This window comes from Protomyctophum parallelum (assembly GCF_964188405.1).
Source record: "Protomyctophum parallelum genome assembly, chromosome: 9".
Lineage (NCBI taxonomy): Eukaryota > Metazoa > Chordata > Actinopteri > Myctophiformes > Myctophidae > Protomyctophum > Protomyctophum parallelum.
In genome coordinates, this window is record NC_139706.1 from 46,300,280 (window position 1) to 46,320,241 (window position 19,962).

General features: G+C 41.9%; 1 protein-coding gene across 3 annotated transcripts in view; it reads left to right on the forward strand.

Annotated features, from left to right (window-relative positions):
- Positions 1 to 19,962, forward strand: part of mark4b (MAP/microtubule affinity-regulating kinase 4b) — a 75,396-nt gene that overhangs the window by 31,548 nt on the left and 23,886 nt on the right. For all 3 annotated transcript variants that reach the window (XM_083773962.1, XM_083773963.1, XM_083773964.1), the window contains exons 4-7: positions 17,447 to 17,495; positions 18,129 to 18,194; positions 19,250 to 19,320; positions 19,581 to 19,637. In XM_083773962.1, the coding sequence (XP_083630088.1) occupies positions 17,447 to 17,495; positions 18,129 to 18,194; positions 19,250 to 19,320; positions 19,581 to 19,637 (243 nt within the window). The remainder of the gene's footprint in view (positions 1 to 17,446; positions 17,496 to 18,128; positions 18,195 to 19,249; positions 19,321 to 19,580; positions 19,638 to 19,962) is intronic.

Sequence of the window (19,962 nt, forward strand, 5' to 3'; positions counted from 1 at the left end):
GCCGGGTCCGGTAGCAGCAGCAATGCAGTGTTCTGTTCTGTGCATTAATACTGCCTCCGTGCCTCATTTTGATAAGGCTGTGTGCCGTGGTAGTGATTGCTCATTAATAAAAATGTCTGTGAAGTTTTACTGGAGAAGGGAGAATGCATGCGCTGCGTTCCAACTCGGTTTTCAGCAGCACCAATGCGCGGAGCGAGAGAGTTGCGCCAGCAATGCGATCTTAAATGTTATGTCTCAGGTTGTATTGGTGTAAATATAATTATTAATAAATCCGAATGGCTCGAATTGAAATCCGAAATCCGAATGGGTCGAATTTTGGGTCGAGTTTTTAAAACGATTATCCGAATGTAATTTCTGGACAATTCCGGCAGCACTAGGCACTATGGCTCTGACCTTTGGCAGTACCTCTGGGCCTGTTGGCCACCTGACACTAGGCTTATTCTGCTATTGCAATCACTGCACGTTCTGGATGTGAATGAAGGGAATGAATAACTAGTAACTACATGTAAATGTTAACTGATGACAGGCTGAAATATCAGGAACTCAAGAATAAGTTCGAGAGGGATCAGGATGATACATGCAGGCAGAGTATGCCTACATAAATTGGGATGCAAAAAGGTCCAGGGAAGACATAATATGGGACAGATCATCAAGCATCATATTAGCTCTAATCACTGTGGAAAAAATGAAAACGCTCCATTGTTCCCATTTTCAGCCGCGAAAGCGATGGATCTGCCATTTTCACTAATTTGGGTCCCGGGGGAATGTCTAATTTGGGCTAAAACGTTTGGGAACCATTGCTGTATGGAATGTCTTTATTTGCTTGTAAGCATTGGGTTGTTGGTTATTATGTGTCCTACTGGAACTAACAGGGGCTGTATGCTTGTCTGGTGTAATCAGGGAGATATGCACTGTATACACACAAATGTACACAGACTGCAGTGCACTCGTTGCTTTAATGAGATTAGTCCCAGTGGCACTCCTCTGTGTGTGTGTGTGTGTGTGTGTGTGTGTGTGTGTGTGTGTGTGTGTGTCATAATGAAAATGTTAACAAAGACAGCTGAAAACCGAATCAAACGGTATTCACTATTCAGATTAATTGGTGCATATAATTACCAGTAAGACGCCTGAGGGCGAGACACGACCTGAAACAACAGAGCTTCTTAATACGGCACAGTTGAGAAGCAGGAGTTAAACTATTAATCTGGTGGCAGATCGGCGTGTGCACCAATCTGCTTGGGTGACGGCAGACTGGTGGACGAGTGCTGTCGCTTTGGCATGGGATCAACTTTGACCAAAAATGCACAGTGAAAAACAGGTACGGTATGGCCCGAGTTCATGGCCATATATAATAGTGCGTCTTTTTTTTTATTTTTTTTTTTTAAGATATTTTTTTGCGGCTTATGCCTTTTATTGGTTTTTTGAAGGGACAGACAGTAGGCTGACAGGAAACGGGAGAGAGATGGGGGATGACATGCAGTAAAGGCCGTGTCGGGCTCGGGAGTCGAACCCGCGGCACACTGCGACTGGATTACCAGTCAGGTGCCCAGACCGTTACGCTACGGCCTGGGCCTAATAGTGCGTCTTGAGTGTAGAGGAGGGTGAGTGATCATATATGGAGAAGTGACGTCACGATGTGTGACTATGGAGATCTGGGTGACCAGATGTGATGTCACAATGCATGACCATATGTGGAGGCGTGGGGTGACGGACTGACTGACGGGAAATGCAGGTTTTACTTTTCATAGTAAACTGTGCCTGCGGTCGCAATCAGTGCATAAGTAGTGTACATCTGGTGCAATTTACAACGGTATCACCCAGCTGGCAGTGTAAGTGTTCCCTCAGTACTGGACATGAACTGACTTTCATCCAATGCAGATTTAGGCTTAGTGCATTCAAGGCACATTAATATAAGGCATTATTAAAGTGAAATCGTTTTACTTTAGTGTACACTCGTACAAATTCAGTATGATTAATTGCATGAGTGTGCTGATTTCTCGGTGCGTTTGTATTCTAGTGTAAGGTACAGATCTCTTGTATTCACAATGGGCTTGTGTGTGTGTGTGTGTGTGTGTGTGTGTGTGTGTGTGTGTGTTGCATGTGTCTACACTCTACAGTCTACACCATGGTCAAATATTCACACCTTTTATTCACATTCACACACAGTTTGTTTGACTGTTCTTGTAGATACAGTAGTGGTAGAATTGCTCTTTCTTTGGGGTCGACACTGTTGACCAAACTTTTGCCGTGCCTGTGGACATGTCTGCTTTATCAGCAGCCATCATTACACACACACACACACACACACACACACACAGAGAGAGAGCAAGGTTATTGATATTAACAGCTGCTAACAAGTCCAGGTTATTGACTGTGTCTGGCTTCATATGATGGGACAACATTTCTCTGTCTGTGAAAGATATATATATATATATATATATGTGTATATATATATCTATTATAACATTAGAGAAGTTGTACCCAACACATGGCAAGAAACACAAAGCCACAACAGCTATGTCGCTATTGCAACACCCACAACACCATCTTACACACTACACCCACACACACTCACACGGCAGTGACGTCACACACTTACCTTCGCAGTGTTCGGGACCTATCTCCTCCTATCGCGCCCAACGCCAACACTCGACACCACCCGCCAAACAATGCTCATTCCACTGCCAACAAAGATGCCTCCCGTCCACACTCACGGCGGCAATGCATTTGTTTACTACAAACATTATCGCCCCAAGCACCCACACCCCCGGAACACTGTTGCCCTTTCACCATGCTAAATTCGCCAGGTCTATGCAAGTGAGCACAAATTACATGTGAGAAAATTAATTTACAAGCCCACAAAAATGATAAATAAATAAATAAATAGCAGTACATTACAAGTTTCACTAGTAGTCATACCATATATTAAAATGAAATTTTCCTTGACCCTTAACCCATTCTGACCGGGCACCCATTTTGGTGTCGGCATCATGTTATGCTTTATCTATTGAAAAATAGCAGATCTACAAGCTCATATCGCGCCACCGAGTGGCGCGATACGAGCTTGTAGGTCTGCTATTTTTGAAAAAAATCGAAGAACGACTGACATTTTTAGAATCTGATCTCAGGTCAGAATGGGTTCATCAGACCAGTGTGTGTCCAGTGGAAAACCTCGTATGAATCTGATCTCAGGTCAGAATGGGTTAAGTTCAATTCATTATTTCAGTAGAATTCAGTTCATAGTTTTATTTGATGACCTTGGCATTTGGTAAGGTCAAGGCGATGATGAAAATCCAGGCCTGACGTGTGTGTGTGTGTGTGTGTGTGTGTGTGTGTGTGTGTGTGTGTGTGTGTGTGTGTGTGTGTGTGTGTGTGTGTGTGTGTGTGTGTGTGTGTGTGTGTGTGTGTGTGTGTGTGTGTGTGTGTGTGTGTGTGTGTGTGTGTGTGTGTGTGTGTGTGTGTGTGTGTGTGTGTGTGTGTGTGTGTGTGTGTGTGTGTGTGTGTGTGTGTGTGTGTGTGTGTGTGTGTGGGGTAGGATGGTGTATGAGTATAGAGTGGGATGGTGCTGCAAAGCTCAGTTACGTCTGTCGTGGTCCTGTCCACTCAGCATTATCCTGTGAGCACAGGACATATACATAGTGGTGACTCTCTCTCTCTCTCTCATTGATAGTTTAATGTCCCCTCCCGTCGCCCTGTTCACCAGCTCTACTATAATCGTCTTTACTGTAGCTTTGTTCGCCATTGTCTTGTGCACGTTCCTCGCTTTAGCAGCGGCAGTTTCAACTCCGTGCATTTGACATACAGTATAATTATGTTGTCTGTCGGATGTTGGATACCTCAAGAACGGCAAAGCAGATCGACAAGCTCAAAGCGTGTTGCTTCTCGCTGAGTTTTGAGCTTGTAGATCTGCTACTTTTGATGCTTTTGTGTGGTATGATCAGGTAGGGGTGTGTGTGTGTGTGTGTGTGTGTGTGTGTGTGTGTGTGTGTGTGTGTGTGTGTGTGCGCGTGTGTGTGCGTGTGCTCAACACCCAGCGGTATTGCAGTTGTCCGTACTCAAACGGATGGAGACACACGGCCAGTCATTGGTGCGGTTAGGCACCGCTCAAAAACAGTTAGAATATAGAGATACGGGTTACACACCGGCAGTCCGAAGACCACTATTCCGACGTGCTCGATGCTAACCCTAACCGCACGCGGACGCCATGCCGTTGGGATGGCGGTGCGTCGGCATGCCACTCTGTTCCCAGAGATAAGAGGTTTCTGCCCGACAGCAACATTATGTGACTACAGTACAGACAGCGAGGAGCTTTAACCCATTCTGACCTGAGATCAGATTCATACGAGGTTTCCGTCGGACACACGCTGGTCCTGATGAACCCATTCTGACCTGAGATCAGATTCATACGAGGTTTCCGCCGGACACACACTGGTCTGATGAACCCATTCTGACCTGAGATAAGATTCTAAAAATGTCAGTCGTTCTTCGATTTTTTTTTTAAATAGCAGACCTACAAGCTCGTAGCGCGCCACTCGGTGGCGCGCTATGAGCTTGTAGATCTGCTATTTTTCAATAGCTAAAGTATAACATGATGCCAACACCAAAAGGTGCCCGGTCAGAATGGGTTAATCTGCTTCATGTACACATTTACAAAACGCCTCAATTGGAGCCGTGAGAACTAATTATAGATCGATAGATAGACCTTTATTAAACCTGGATACGGAAATTCAGTTGTAGGTCATTTGTAACCTAGAGTCATTTTTATAATTATAACATGTAAATTTGAATTGGGAATGCTGTCACCTGTCTTTAAGTATTGTGAAGATTAGTATAGATTGCTAGTATTCCTTCCTGTAGCCAAAGCAACCAACATAATACACACACACACACAACATAACACTGTGAACTTAAGAGCACACAATATTATTGCATGCTCTTCACAGTGCTGTGTGTGCTATGTTAATCTGTTCAACTATGTAGTCTAGGGCCTCATCCAAAGAAGACTAGTGCAACTTTAAGAATAGAAGGATTCTGTATAGGCAGCCATGTGTGCGTGTGTGTGTATGTATGTGTGTGCGTGCGCGCCCCTACCTCATCCAGGCCCCTCAGCCACTAGGTGAATTCCAGACAGGCAAACAAAAGGGACAGCCGAGTCGGGAGGGGGGTCTGGTGCAGTGGGCTCTGTGGGGCCTTTTGAGGGCCGTGGCACTGGAACAAGACCCTGAGAAAGACAAGACACTGAACAGAACCAAAAAGTACAGACTGTGTGTGTGTGCGTGTGTGTGTGTGTGTGTGTGTGTGTGCGTGTGTGTGTGTGTGCCACATGGAACAAGTGGATAAACTCAGACAGACTTGGTCTCTTGAATTGTTATTCTGTGTGTGAGTGGTTCCATTTTGTGTGTTACTATCGTGTGTGTGTGTGTGTGTGTGTGTGTGTGTGTGTGTGTGTGTGTGTGTGTGTGTGTGTGTGTGTGTGTGTGTGTGTGTGTGTGTGTGTGTTGCCACCGAGGGCATTGTTGTCATTGTGTAAAGTGTATAATTAGTCAATAGAGGAACAGCAGGATGCAAGCCCACAAGGTTTTTCCAACACGTTTGGTCTTCAAAGGAACAAGTAAAGAACAGACAGAAGTACATCTCTCTCTCACCCCCTTCATGCTCACACACACAGTCAAATCATCAGTTGAAGAGTAATTAGGGACCTAAAGTGTTAAATCAACACTAAAGGGTTTTACTATGCACCCTCTCTGCCTCCTATTGCCCTGTTTAACTGTCTCTCCATCTCCTCTCCCCCTTTCTCTCTCTTAACCCCCTTATGGCTATTGACGTAATTAATCAATAAATCCCTTATGGCTATTGACGTAATTAATGAATAAATCCCTTATGGCTATTGACGTAATTGACATAATCGTTTAATCCCCTGTAATCGGCAGCTTAATATAACAACATGTAGCAACTTTTAGCTTGTTTGGCTAACGGCCGATGTAATCTACCTAAAACTGTCGGAAATCCGCACGTGCATGGTCGATCACGCTCGCACGATCTTTATGTGCATCGCTGCATAAATGTGATATTTTGGGCTTGATTAGAGCTTAATTTGACTGTTATTAAAATAAACAATGATCGCTTAGCATCCCGGACATCTTCTGATAGTGCTGCACAGTCCAAAGCTAGTACCGGATGTTATTGCTTCTTAAACCGGAAGTGACCTCGCCAGATTCGCTCTATTTGGTCAAAATCGGCATAATGGTGACGTTACTGCCACCATCAGGACTGAGTGTCTAATACTATAGGATTACCGTTCTATTGGCATTAAAATGACGAAGTAAACATATGAATAATGCAGGCAGAAGGCACAGCCAGTTAACAGCTTCACTGCTAAACCTGCTATTTTGTTTTATGTTTAATTCACCGTTTTGATTTTCTTTTATGAAAATCCGGCTTTGTCGTGGACATCGCGACGAGGCTGATGCGTTATGATGACGTAACCTGAAATCTACCTATAACTGGCTTGCAAGGGCTTCTGGGAAACTGACTCCAATGCAAAGTGAACGAGGGGGTATGGACAATATTGGCTCGCAACGGCATTGCTCTTTGTTTGTGAGGCGTATCGTGGAAGTGGCGTATGTGTCGGCAGGCTAAAAAAACCATGGGACTATTTTCAGCCAGATAATCATGATACGGAGCTAGAAGTCGGACGCATTGACTCTCCAAAGGTAACTGTAGTGTAAACATCGGAAGCGACTGTAACTTCTTATAATGACGGACAACAAAGGTGTTAACTCCTCTGTAACTTCTTATAATGACGGACAACAAAGGTGTTAACTCCTCTGTAACTTCTTATAATGACGGACAACAAAGGTGTTAACTCCTCTGTAACTTCTTATAATGACGGACAACAAAGGTGTTAACTCCTCTCTCTGCTAACCCTTCTTGTGCAACGAACTGTCAGCCCGTATTTCATTTCACTAATTCAATAAAGTGGAGACAGACTTGTTGTTTATTTATTTTGCTTATCTAGGTCAAACAGAGATGGACTCCAGCTACTGTTCATCAATGATTCATCTTCTGTCATTGACAGGCCCTATAGCGGCTCCCATTACTGCTATAGGGAGATACACTACTTAGTATACACACCGTGTCCCAAACAGTGGGTTGGGAGTGGGACTCAGTGGGTCACAGACCAATCTTTATGGGTCACGACTCAAGTAGAAATCCCATTTTCTTTTCCTAGATATAGATAGATTTCAATAGAAATGTAAAATAATTGTATACATTTTAAAACAAACGAATCTAAGAAATTCCGTATTTATTTTTATTATTTTTTTAATACTTAAGAAGTAGTGAAAATAACTAATGCTTGTAGATCTGATATTTTCACAAGTTTGGGCAAACGTCTAATCTCTCTTTTGGGTCTCGACCTGAAAAGTTTGGGAACCACTGTGACTAGTAAATGCAGATAGGCACCCAAATAATAATTTAGTTTGATTTTGGTCAGTCATGCACAACGACACCCTATTATACACACATTCAGATTTTACTTTTATATTAAATTTATAAAGCAATAATTCTGAAGTAACTACTAAGAGGCCGTGTCCTTCAGAATTGTCACTTTGAGCCAGCTTGTCACTTTGAAGAACTATAGTTAAAAAAGGACACTAGAGAATAGAGATGTTGACAACACAGTTCACTGTATGTGCCTTGGAGGGGTCGGCTGTCGTTTTCACTTATACAACATGTTAAAGATTGGGGACAGTGACAGAGCAATATAGCTGTAGTTGAATCAGGTCATACATCGGGGGCTAATTTCATAGCACACAGACTCATTCACACACAGACTATACACGCACACAAACACTGGTTTATTCACTGGGGTTACTCAAATGTTGTTGGGGCTGTGTGTGTGTGTCGCTCTCTAACTGAGTAGGAGTTTGCATATTTGAATCTGTGGGTTAGATAAGTATTTATCCAATGTACAGCACTCTCTCTCCCCCTCTTTCTCCTCTTTGTCTCTCAATGTATTTGTTTATTTATACTGTGTGTGTGTGTGTGTGTGTGTGTGTGTGTGTGTGTGAGAGCTTGGACACAAGGCTGGGATTAACAGGTCAGATGTCGGGACGACTCGGGAGACTGGACAGCCAAACACATTTAGCAAACACAGTCCAGTGCAGCAACACTCTCTCTCTTAAGCTGCTTTGTGTTAATACTCATTCATAACTCAGCAGGTCAGAGCCCACGCGCTAGACGTGCAACATGAGTTCACGCTTTGTGGTCTATCAACACAGAACAAATACACAGACATTGATTGATAAATTGCTGCCTCACCTGGGCTGGGGGAGAAGAGTGAGTTGATTGGAGAAAATCAAAGGTGATTGAATTACCTGGATGGAAGAGATAAATGCTCAGCCTCATACTACGTTGATTAGTAATGACTGGGTGGAAGAGACAGCCAGCAGATAGGTGATGGTTGCATCATTCACAGTCAGGAGGATCTTCTAAACCAGAGGTTCCCAACCACTGGTACGTGTACCACTGGTGGTACTTGAGCCCCCCCTCTGGTGGTACATAGAGGAGTCACCCAAAAAAGGAGAAAAAAGACAAATGTGGAATGAAATATTTATATTACTACAGGTAGTTTTTCTGACCAAGCAATTTGTTGAACTAGGGCGGCTATCCAGCCGTGCCGAAATGGGCATTCATACAAGGTTTTCCACTGGACACACACTGGTCTGATTAATAGAAGATTTGAGAACGATTTAAGAAGTATGGACAGTATAGAAGTATCATAAGTTGTGCTGATTGCAGTTAACTATGGAATCGCATTTCCCCGTGTGTTGGTTGGTCGGCCACCATCAGTGTGTTTGTCAGGCACCATATATGGTGCCCAGGTCTCGTGACATTATGTGACATCATCAGGGATAGAGATGTGGAGACCCTGATGTCATAGTAAATGCGACCTGCTGCTGTCACAGTTAAACTCCATATATGGAGATCGCTGATGTCATCAATATTGGCCAGCAGTTAACTATGGAATCGTGCATTTCCCGTCATTGTGTTGGTTCGTCGTGCATGACCATATATGGGAATTCCGCCATATATGGTGACCTGATGTCCAATGTTGATCTGACCTCATCAAACCCTGTACACTCATTTTGTGCCAGGGACGCCCAGAAGAGAATATTTATGTTGGAGGAAAATGTAAATAGAAATTCCAAACATTTGATATTTTTCAAATATTTTCAAAATTGCAGATGTACATTGTACAAATGTTCAAGCTTGCAGCGCTCGCACAAAGTAACGCACTGTGAGCTTTTAGATCTGCTATTTGTTTGCTTTGGCCCCCTGGAACCCACCCCAGGGACCCCTGGGGGTCCCCAGACTCATTGAGAAGCAATGTTATAAACAGCCGCGTGAACTAAACTCACTGAAGTGGGTGTAGGCAAGATTAACCTATTTTGGGTGGGAACCCCTTTTGGTGTTATAGCATCATGTTATGCTCAGTCGGTAGAGCACACACCTCTTGACCACAAGGTCATGGGTTCGATCCAACTCTACGAATGAGTAGCACGGTTTGGGTGTGGCATGTTGTGCGGTAAGTACTGGGAACTGATGGTAGGATTGCGCTCCACCTCAGCCATCCATCACCCAGTGACAGTGGTTCCCAAACTTCTCAGCTCGTGACCCAAAAGGGAGATTATATGTTTGCGACGGTTTGCGAGCGACCCACACTTTGCGCCGTGTTGCGAGCTTGTAGATATTCGGATATTTTCACTGCTTCTTAATTATCATTATTTTATTTATTGAATTTCTTAGATTTGTTTTGTTTGTTGTTTTAAAATGTATAAACAATATATGTAGGAAAAGACCCAGAATTTTCATTTTATCTGTCCAACTTTCAAAGGAAAGGAAATATTTTGTGCCATCCCTTCCCCATACAAGATTTGTAAAATATTAAAAAATTACCATTTTATTTTAGCTATTTTTCCCTTAGGCTTGGTTTCATAGACCTGGTTGCTTATTTATCTCGTCAAATCTGGCAACACTGGTTATATGACTTGCCACAAGCACCTGGGGTGCAGCAGAGCCTGGTACAGGGATTAGTCCCCTGGTTGGCATGGCAACTGTGATGCGAGGCTGTCGCCACAGGAGACAACTCGAAAGTGATTTAGAAGGAGGGTGAACAGAACAATATGACTGTTTTAAAAGGGTACATTTTATTTTATTTTGCTGTGTACTAAAGAGGACTGGCAAAACGAAGCAACAGGCGTTTAACATGATTCATCGGTGGGTGGCCATTTAGCTGTTACTTACTTTATTACTGAGTGGCGTTTGAGTGACCCCAGGCTTATATTCAGACCTTTAGTCAAATGCCATCCTCTCCAATAATATGAAAACAAGAAGAAATCTCAAAAGAATAACTAAAGGATTTTGGGAGAAAGTGTGACGAAAGATTAGAATGTGCTAGGTGGGTATAAGTGAAGTGAAGAAGAGAGATGGTCTATATACAGTAGATGATTATATACATTACAAACTAAATGTGTTTTGGTACATGCACACATCAAAATATACAGCACAGCATATACTGATAACCTTTTCAATAGTCATGAACAGATTTTGACTACATGCACACTTGTACAGTATGATTCAGTATGATTGTACATGGACCAAGAGTCGGGATGAAAATGTGAATGCGATGGTGAAAGATGAAATGAGAGCTGGGGAAGGTAGAAAAGAGGAGATGAGTGAGTATGTAGTGGAGAAAGATGGGGTGGAGTGTGAAGGAGAGAGGGGGAGGAGAGAGGGGGAGGAGAGGCTTATGTGATTATTCTCTTTAAAGCTCAGGTGAACAGCTGATGCACACTTCTTTAAATTGAATTACACACTCCCCTAAGGGGGGGGGGGGGGTGTGTGTTCGTGTGTGTGTGAGTGACCATGGGTGCATGTTTTACATGCGTGTATGTTCTTAAATGTATACCAATTTTCACTGCTGCCTGCTCAAATGTGAATCTCGATTTTTCCTCCACAAGAATTGAGATCACAATTCTCACACAATTCTCACTTTAGTCTGTATTTGCTGAACATTTCTACATTTGAATTGTGACAACGGGAGCCTACTACTGTGGCTTTAAACGGACAACATCAAAGTGCTTGACTCTCTTAACCCATTTTTGGCGGGAACCCCTTTTGGTGATTTAAACATTGTTATAATTATAGCTATTGAAAAATAGCAGATCTTGTAGGTCTGCTATTTTTGAAAATTCGTAAAAATGTGGCGCAAATATTTTAATATATATTCTTTCAAAGTGAATGTTTTTAACTCGGGTCTAAATGGGTTAAAGTCTCTTTCTTGTATAGCAAAAACATAAGTGTAACTAAAATGAATTGGACAGCCAACTAGTGCTCAAATTTAGAAATGAGATTGCATGTGTCTGAAACCTGTCTTTTGTTTTTATTTTTATCGTGTGTGTGTGTGTGTGTGTGTGTGTGTTTGTGCGTGTGTGCGCTCTGTACATTATCTGTGTGTCAGCACATTATATGACCATTCCCACTGGGAATTGGATCATGCAAACTAGATGGGATTGAAAAAGTATCTAAGAATGGGTTTTCTTCAGTGGCTGCAGAATATCCGGTATAAACCATAAAGGTGAAGGAAAATTGATTTATGTACAGTAAGGATAGCAATTATTGGGGGGGGGTGTATATATATATATATATATATATATATATATATATATATATATATATATATATAGTTTCAATGTTCTCCTTTGCAACTAGGCCTACGTATTCCAATTTTATTTATATAATAGCATTTTCTTTTAGTTGAACGTTTTCTTTTAGTATTTTTAGTTTCTTTTTTACGAACGATTTATTCTCTGTCACTGAGAATTGAGCAATACAAAAACTTTATTTGAGCAAGTTCCGCATGAATAAATGTTATATTATATATAAATTCTTAAATTCGCATTTGTGTGTTTAAATCAAGCTACATTAATTCAAGACAATGTCCATGGCGTTTGAAACAGCTTTTGTTCCTCATGTCTCACGGCACATGCAAGCTCGATTGACGCCACATTTTACACACATTGTTAAGTATAATAATAATATAATATAAAAAATAATAATAAAGCTTTATTTGTATAGCACCTTTAACCCATTCTGAACGGGAACCCATTTTGGTGTCTGTATCATGTTATGCTTTAGCTATTGAAAAATAGCAGATCTACAAGCTCATATCGCGCCACCGAGTGGCGCGATACGAGCTTGTAGGTCTGCTATTTTTGAAAAATCGAAGACACCTTTAGAATCTGATCTCAGGTCAGAATGGGTTAATAATGAAACTGTCAGGATGTAATAGACATTTTTAGAATCTGATCTCGGGTCAGAATGGGTTAAGAACTGGGTCACGTTCAAGTGTCAAGTGCTTAACGGAAAGAAACATAAAACGTATAGCATAGATCAAATAACACAGCAGACATCAAATACGGTAGGCACAAAATACAATACAAGAAATAAGTCAATAAAACACAACGTAACATAACTATAAATAGTTACAAAATCACATGGGTAAGGGGTGAAAAGCAGCTTTGTAAAATTGGCCTGGTCGCCTACAGTTGTTTTTCAACCTGATTTTATGGTAAGAAGGGCCTTGCCAGATGATCTTAGCTCGCCAGCTGGCTCGCATGGGTCAAGGGAGACTGTGGCTCAAGAGGTAGAGCAGGTCGTCCAATGATCCATGGGTCGGCGGTTCGAATCCCGGCTCCTCCTCCTGTCTACATGTCGAAGTGTCCTTGGGCAAGACACTGAACCCCAAATTGCTCCCGATGTGCTGGTTGGTACCTTGCATGGCTTCCGCCGCAATCGGTGTATGAATGTGTGTGTGAATGGGTGAATGTAATGCACAATCTATGTAAAGCGCTTTGGATAAAGGCGCTATATAAATGCACCATTTACCATTTACCATTTAAGTATGTCTGAAATGTACGATGGCGGACCTAGCTTTGAAGGGGTTAATATGCGAAGGATGATAGCTGCTTTCCTCACCGTTAACGTTAATGCACTTGCACGATCTACAGTTAACATAAAACTCCATGACACTGGAGTGTTATTGCGCAACATTTCAACCGGAAGCACTATGATGAAAAATACATCACTTCCTGATTCTTATTTTTTTTTGTGGCCGGTCGAGCTTCTAGTTCTTGCAATCGGTAGATATGTTAAAAAAACTGCATAATCTTACACACACTTTATACTGATTTCATGCCCTCATTTGCCACACCGCCTTTCTTAACCATATTCTGACCTGAGATCAGATTCATACAAGGTTTCCGCCGGACACACACTGGTCTGATGAACCCATTCTGACCTGAGATCAGATTCTAAAAATGTCAGTCGCTCTTCGATTTTTCAAAAATAGCGGACCTACAAGCTCGTATCGCGCCACTCGGTGGCGCGATATGAGCTTGTAGATCTGCTATTTTTCAATAGCTAAAGCATAACATGATGCCGACACCAAAATGGGTGCCCGGTGAGAATGGGTTAATGCACAGTGGACAGGACTCGAGTAGATCCAGAATCCACCAAAATCAAGAATACATTATTAATCAGTTGAAACTGAGTGCTGTAACAATAATGACCACAACACTGTTTATTTTATAGTCCTAAATCACGCCACGGTAGCTAGTAGCTACAGTACAGTGATTAACTAAGGTCGCTAAACTGATACATCAGACAAACGGATGAAAAATACATGTACAGTATTCAGCTGTGATCTGTTTTCATATGCAAGTGTGGAAAACCTGTTTGAATACCAGTGTGTGTGTGTGTGTGTGTGTTGTATAATTAAAAATCACACCCGTGTGAAGTGAGGGGCGCTCTTATCATCGTACATCATCTCATTCCGGCCAATCACAATTTGCGTCCCCACTTTTGTCTTCAATGTTTGTGTTTACGCAGACCCTCAAAGCTGGACATAAGAGGGCTAGCACCCCTCAAAAACAGAGCAGCTGTACTACATGTCCCAGCTCAAGTCACTCAGTCACGCTACATTCCTGTGTGTGTGTGTGTGTGTGTGTGTGTGTGTGTGTGTGTGTGTGTGTGTGTGTGTGTGTGTGTGTGTGTGTGTGTGTGTGTGTGTGTGTGTGTGTGTGTGTGTGTGTGTGTGTGTGTGTGTGTGTGTGTGAGACAGCTAAACTGGTTTTTTCCACATCACAGCCCAGTGAAAACCTGGAATCTGTCTCTTGTGACGTCTATGAAAAGACACACGAACGCATAATAACACACACAAACTCGGTGCCTCAGGATACTATGAAAGTTATGTCACCATTACATACACTGCTGTTACTTCAGCATGAGGAAGTAAATTCTTGGTAAACATAGTGTAGTATGAGCAGGGCATTTAAAGACAGGCTCACAGAGTAATGATTAAGTAACTATTATGTCATTCCCTATTATAACTATTACTTGTGATATTACTCTACCTGTGTGAACCTTTTTATTTATTTATTATTCTTCCCTCTAATTGGGGAACCCTGGCATACGGCAAGCGAAAGGCGAACGGACAAAAACAAAAAAAAAGGAAAATGTCTGAATATTCTTATCTCGCCCCGTATCATTGAGGATGCGCTAGGACGTCCACCGACGTCCAAGGCACCTCTCGGTTCGAATCCTTAAGACGGCCTGAGGCGTCCTATGTAAAAAATATGTTATAAAGCTATAGAAACACACACACACACACACACACGCACACACACTGTCTGCCTCTCCCCTTGTCAGTCTCGTTTTCTATTTCTAGCTTCATTTCCTGTAAATAAATACTCCTTCCTTGCATCCTTGCGACACATGCACAGACTAGACTGCTTGTTCCCTGTTCAACACACACACACACACACACACACACACACACACACACCGTTTCTTCTCTGAACACTATGAACGTACACACACACAAATGAGCATTGTCACTGTATTGTATTTTCCTTGACTTTGGCAGCACACACTGTAGGCCGAACTCAGAACTCAGCCAAAGTCAATTTTGATTACATTCCCCTCTAAAGAGGCACTTAGCCTCTCGCTTCCCTGTGTATTTATGTTTTCATTTATTTTATAAAAGTACATTAACTAATTAACAAGTGAAGCTATCAGAGCAGCTGTATGAGCCAGCTCTGTGATGGATGGATGGGGTGTGGGGCGGTGTGGGAGATCGTAGCCAGGGGAGAAGGCCCTACTGTCTGGCTCCGTCTAGTCCGGGCTGGGGGTCTGGAGGACATGAGCATAAGACTACATCTTGGCTACATCAAAGTTCTCCTTTTACAATAAATTATTCTGGTGTTTTTTACTGCGATTGCGGTGTTGTCTGGACAGACGGAAACAGAGACTTGATTGATTGACCTGATTGCGTCGTATAATATCACGACACACAAGTGGCCTTCACTGATTGGTCACATCAATATCACATGATCGTTTTCCGGAAGAAAACAAAGCGCTCAACGTTGATAATGAATGCGTTGCTGACCATGCTGTGTGGTTAATTTCTGCATTATATAATGGATAATTGCTGTTCTTCCTCCATAGTATTTTCTTCAACTAAGAGCACATGCCCAATAGAGCGTGAGGCCCAGGAAATAATTCCCAATGCATTTTTCCCATAGACATTTCAAAAAGTATTTATTTAAAAGCCAAGAAGAAAAACAAGAAAAAAAGTGTTGTAACCTGCCGTTTTCTTCTTCTTCGCCCCGAAAAATTGTGTGTGTTGTCATGATTTCTCACAACTCGAGTTGGCTTTGTACGACACTTAAAAGGTCTTTAAATAAATACTTTTTGACATGTCTGAGGAAAATGAACGGGGAATAATTTCCTGGGCCCTGGTATTTCATCATTTATGAAATGGTGCTAAAAAACACTTGTTTGAATGGTTGAACAGAGATCATTTTCATTTTAAAATGAAAACGTATATGTGCCCTAAATGTAAGTGCAGGGCTGGTGGTGGGGCAGGGGGTGTAGATTAGCCCATTCTGACCGGGCACCCATTTTGGTGTCAGCATCATGTTATGCTTTATCTATTGAAAAATAGCAGATCTACAAGCTCATATCGCGCCACCGAGTGGCGCGATACGAGCTTGTAGGTCTGCCATTTTTGAAAAATCGAAGAACGACTGACATTTTTAGAATCTGATCTCAGGTCAGAATGGGTTCATCAGACCAGTGTGTGTCCGGCGGAAAACCTCGTATGAATCTGATCTCAGGTCAGAATGGGTTAGGAGGGTATAGTGGTGCATAAAGGCAGCAGGGGAGAGGAGCAAGGCTTATGTGCCAGACATGGGGTCAGTTATTGTTACAATCAATGTTCGGTCACTGAGTTCAAGACGTGAAATTGCACTCATACATTGATCTTTGAAAACCGGATATTATAAGAATTATATCATAATGTGTATATTTGACTTATTTTATTTAGAGTGACTAGAAGGTGAATTGGGCCTAGCCCTACAGTATGTGGCAGCTGATCCGCATGGTGTGATGGATGGGCAAATGCTGTGGCAACTCGCAAACAAATTGAATTCTGTCTCTCCATCTCACACACATGCACACACACTCTCTCTATTAGTTGCAAACGCAGTGATTGCGAATACACTGAGCACTAACTATGAGACCCTGCAGATCATGTCTGTGTGTCTGTCCCGCTGTTACACCACCCGCCCGCCACCAGAGGGCGCAGCTGTATCACACAAAACACGCACACGCACACGCACACAGACACACAACTTAACTTAAAAAAAAACTTAACTTAAAATGAAAAAACTTAACTTAAAATAAAACTTTAAAAACACTTAACTTAAAAAAACGTAACTTAAAAATAAAATCTTAAAAACGTAAAAAACACAAAAAAACTTAACTTAAAAAAAAACTTTAAAAACACTTTACTTCAAAAAAACTTAACTTAAAAATAAAATCTTAAAAAAAACACAAAAAAGAGAACTTTGAAAAGAAAACATTAAAGTATGTAATTTATTCTAATTGTTGTTATTGCCATTTACGAGCTGCGTTCGCTTCACGCGTTTGCGCGTCTTACTTGTGTTTTGTACCTGTGCTGTCACAGTCCCATACGTGTATGTTGTTCCATAATGCCATCCACAGGCCTTTGGTTTCGTATGGGCTCATAGTCTGATTTGCGTCATTCATTGTACTTTTTCTTTCTACCCATAAAATAGATGCATATTAGTGTCCTGTACTGTGCCGTTTTGTACCTGTGCTGTCACAGTCCCATACGTGTATGTTGTTCCATAATGCCTTTGGTTTCGTATGGGCTCATAGAGATTTGCCTCATTCATTGTACTTTTTTCTTTCTACCCATAAAATAGATGCATATTATGTGATATACTCTGAGATGCAATGTGTGGTTTACGTCAATGTTGCAGTGCTTTCACCACCGTCTCATTTTCTATGGTTTCAGCTCTTTAGAGAGGTACGCATCATGAAGGGCCTAAACCATCCCAACATAGGTGAGCTACACTGTGTGTGTGTGTGTGTGTGTGTGTGTGTGTGTGTGTGTGTGTGTGTGTGTGTGTGTGTGTGTTTTTGATTGATTGATTGATTGAAATATTTATCAATTGTTTGTAGAATTTACAGTACATTTTAAGCACAAACTCAATACAAAGACTGTTAACGGTGAGTGGACGACCCAATTAAGCATTACACTTGTTTACAACAGGGTCCACATTGTTCAATTCATCAAAACATTTAGAGACGTACAAACATTTAGAGACATACAAATAGACATTTCTATGTAGCTAAAGAACAGAACAGGAATTCATCATATAGGAAGCAAAAAAGGGAAAAGATACATTATACAGTGAGGGGAAATGGGGGTGGGGGGGGGGTGTGTGTGTTCTCCTATTGTCAAACTGGCAGTGTTTATGTCCTTTGTAGTTTGTACAAGGTATTCCTGTACTTCTCATTATGTGGACATAAATAAACATTTCAAGTGTGTGTGTGTGTGTGTGTGTGTGTGTGTGTGTGTGTGTGTGTGTGTGTTGCTTGTTGGCTGTCTATGTATATGTGTCTATTGTACTGGAGTAACTGGACACCATTATACCTCTATATGTTATATACTATATCCTCTTTGTCTGTTACAGTCCACCTGTTTGAGGTGATTGAAACAGAAAAGACTCTCTACCTAGTCATGGAGTACGCCAGTGGAGGTGAGTCATACCATCATCGTCGCTTTGCTCTTTTCGTCTAATGGTTCAGACCAAAGATTTGCAGATCTGAACGTGAATCTGTGAGCTTGTGTTTACCATGGAATCTTCCCTTTCAATCACTTCGTGCCGAGCTATGAGCTTATAGATCTGCTATTTTGGTGGAGAATTGTGAAAATGTGTGCAAAACTTTTGCACACTAATGTATTTTTTAGATGGCGGTCCGCAGCCCGAATTACATATAATCTGGGGGGGGGGGGGGGGGGTCCTTGACATGAAGATTGAGAAGTGTATATAGTGTACATTTTCTGAATGAATAGAGGGTATGCGCGTGACATCATCATCAAACCAGGAAGTTATGCAGGAAGGCCAACTGAGTGGCAAAAAACTACTTTCTGGCCTTGACAGCCCATACATCCAAACAGAAAATCTGTTTGCATTAAGCAACGTTAAACAATGTTAAACTCACTTTGCCTGTTGCTTTGCCACTCGATTTGCCACTCAGGCATTCACTTTAAGCATGCGCATACCCTCTATTGTGAGTGAGCATTCACCCTCAGATCCTCTAGTCTACTTCTCTGCGCTGTTCCATGATTTCCATCCCTCTCTACCTTTTCCCATGCTCCTCACCTCCTCTATTTTTACCATTCGACGTCTTTGTTTTTCTTTCTTTTCTGCCCTTCATCCCTAATCCCCCTCCCCCATACCGTCTCTCTCTCTGTGGTCTATGAGCTCTCGTCTGTGTCTGTTCAGTCCTAATAAGGAGGAGCTAGCCGGTAACTCTGCTGAACTTGACCTCAGCCACTCGTTCCACTATTTGCGTCTCGTCATCAAGAAGCGCACCGCACACACTCACACACTAACACACACACTCGCGCGTGCACACACCCCTCCACACACACACACACACACACACACACACACACACACACACAATGCATGTGTGCATACATAAGAATGTTTATTCATTTCAGGCAGATACTTTAATTCTTTCATACCAGAGAACACTGCCTCACCAGGCAGGAGTGTGTGTCTCACCACTTTGGTCTGTCTTGCAGGGGAAGTGTTCGACTACCTCGTGTCTCATGGTAGAATGAAGGAGAAGGAGGCCAGAGCCAAGTTCAGACAGGTCAGTTTTAAAGCTCTGAAGCAGTGTGGCGCCCCCTGTGGACATGCAATATAATATACCAAATACTGTGGATGTCATATTTGCAATGTTGAATCATTTGTTTCCCCACTAATTGCCTGTTTGGTATGTTGTGGTGATTTTAGTTGTTTTTTTTAACTGTAAATGCAAATGAAATTTCTATGATAAAGATTAAGATATTTACTTTGTTTACATAGTAATTTACTGGAAACATTGAGTTTGTTTTGCTTAATTCTTTCTAGATTGTATCGGCAGTCCACTACTGTCATCAGAAGAACATTGTTCATAGAGACTTGAAGGTAAATGTGGGATTCTGATCACACTTGGGTGAAATGGCATTTGTCAGTAATTGTTGGTGTTTGTTTTAAAACTCATAGTAATGGAGAAGTTAAATTGTCAATCACAGCTAAGTTTGTCTTTCAATCACAGCTAAGTTTGTCTAGCAACGTAGCCAGAGTTATTGTGACTGTTATTTACTATGGTGTGTATCTTTCATCTCTTAAAACCTTCAATCTGGGGAAGCATCTACTGTATGTTATTTTAGATCTCTACTGTCGGGGAGAAACCACCTAACCTTCAGGAAATGAAACATGTCTATAGATGCTTTAGCAGACGGTTGGAGGG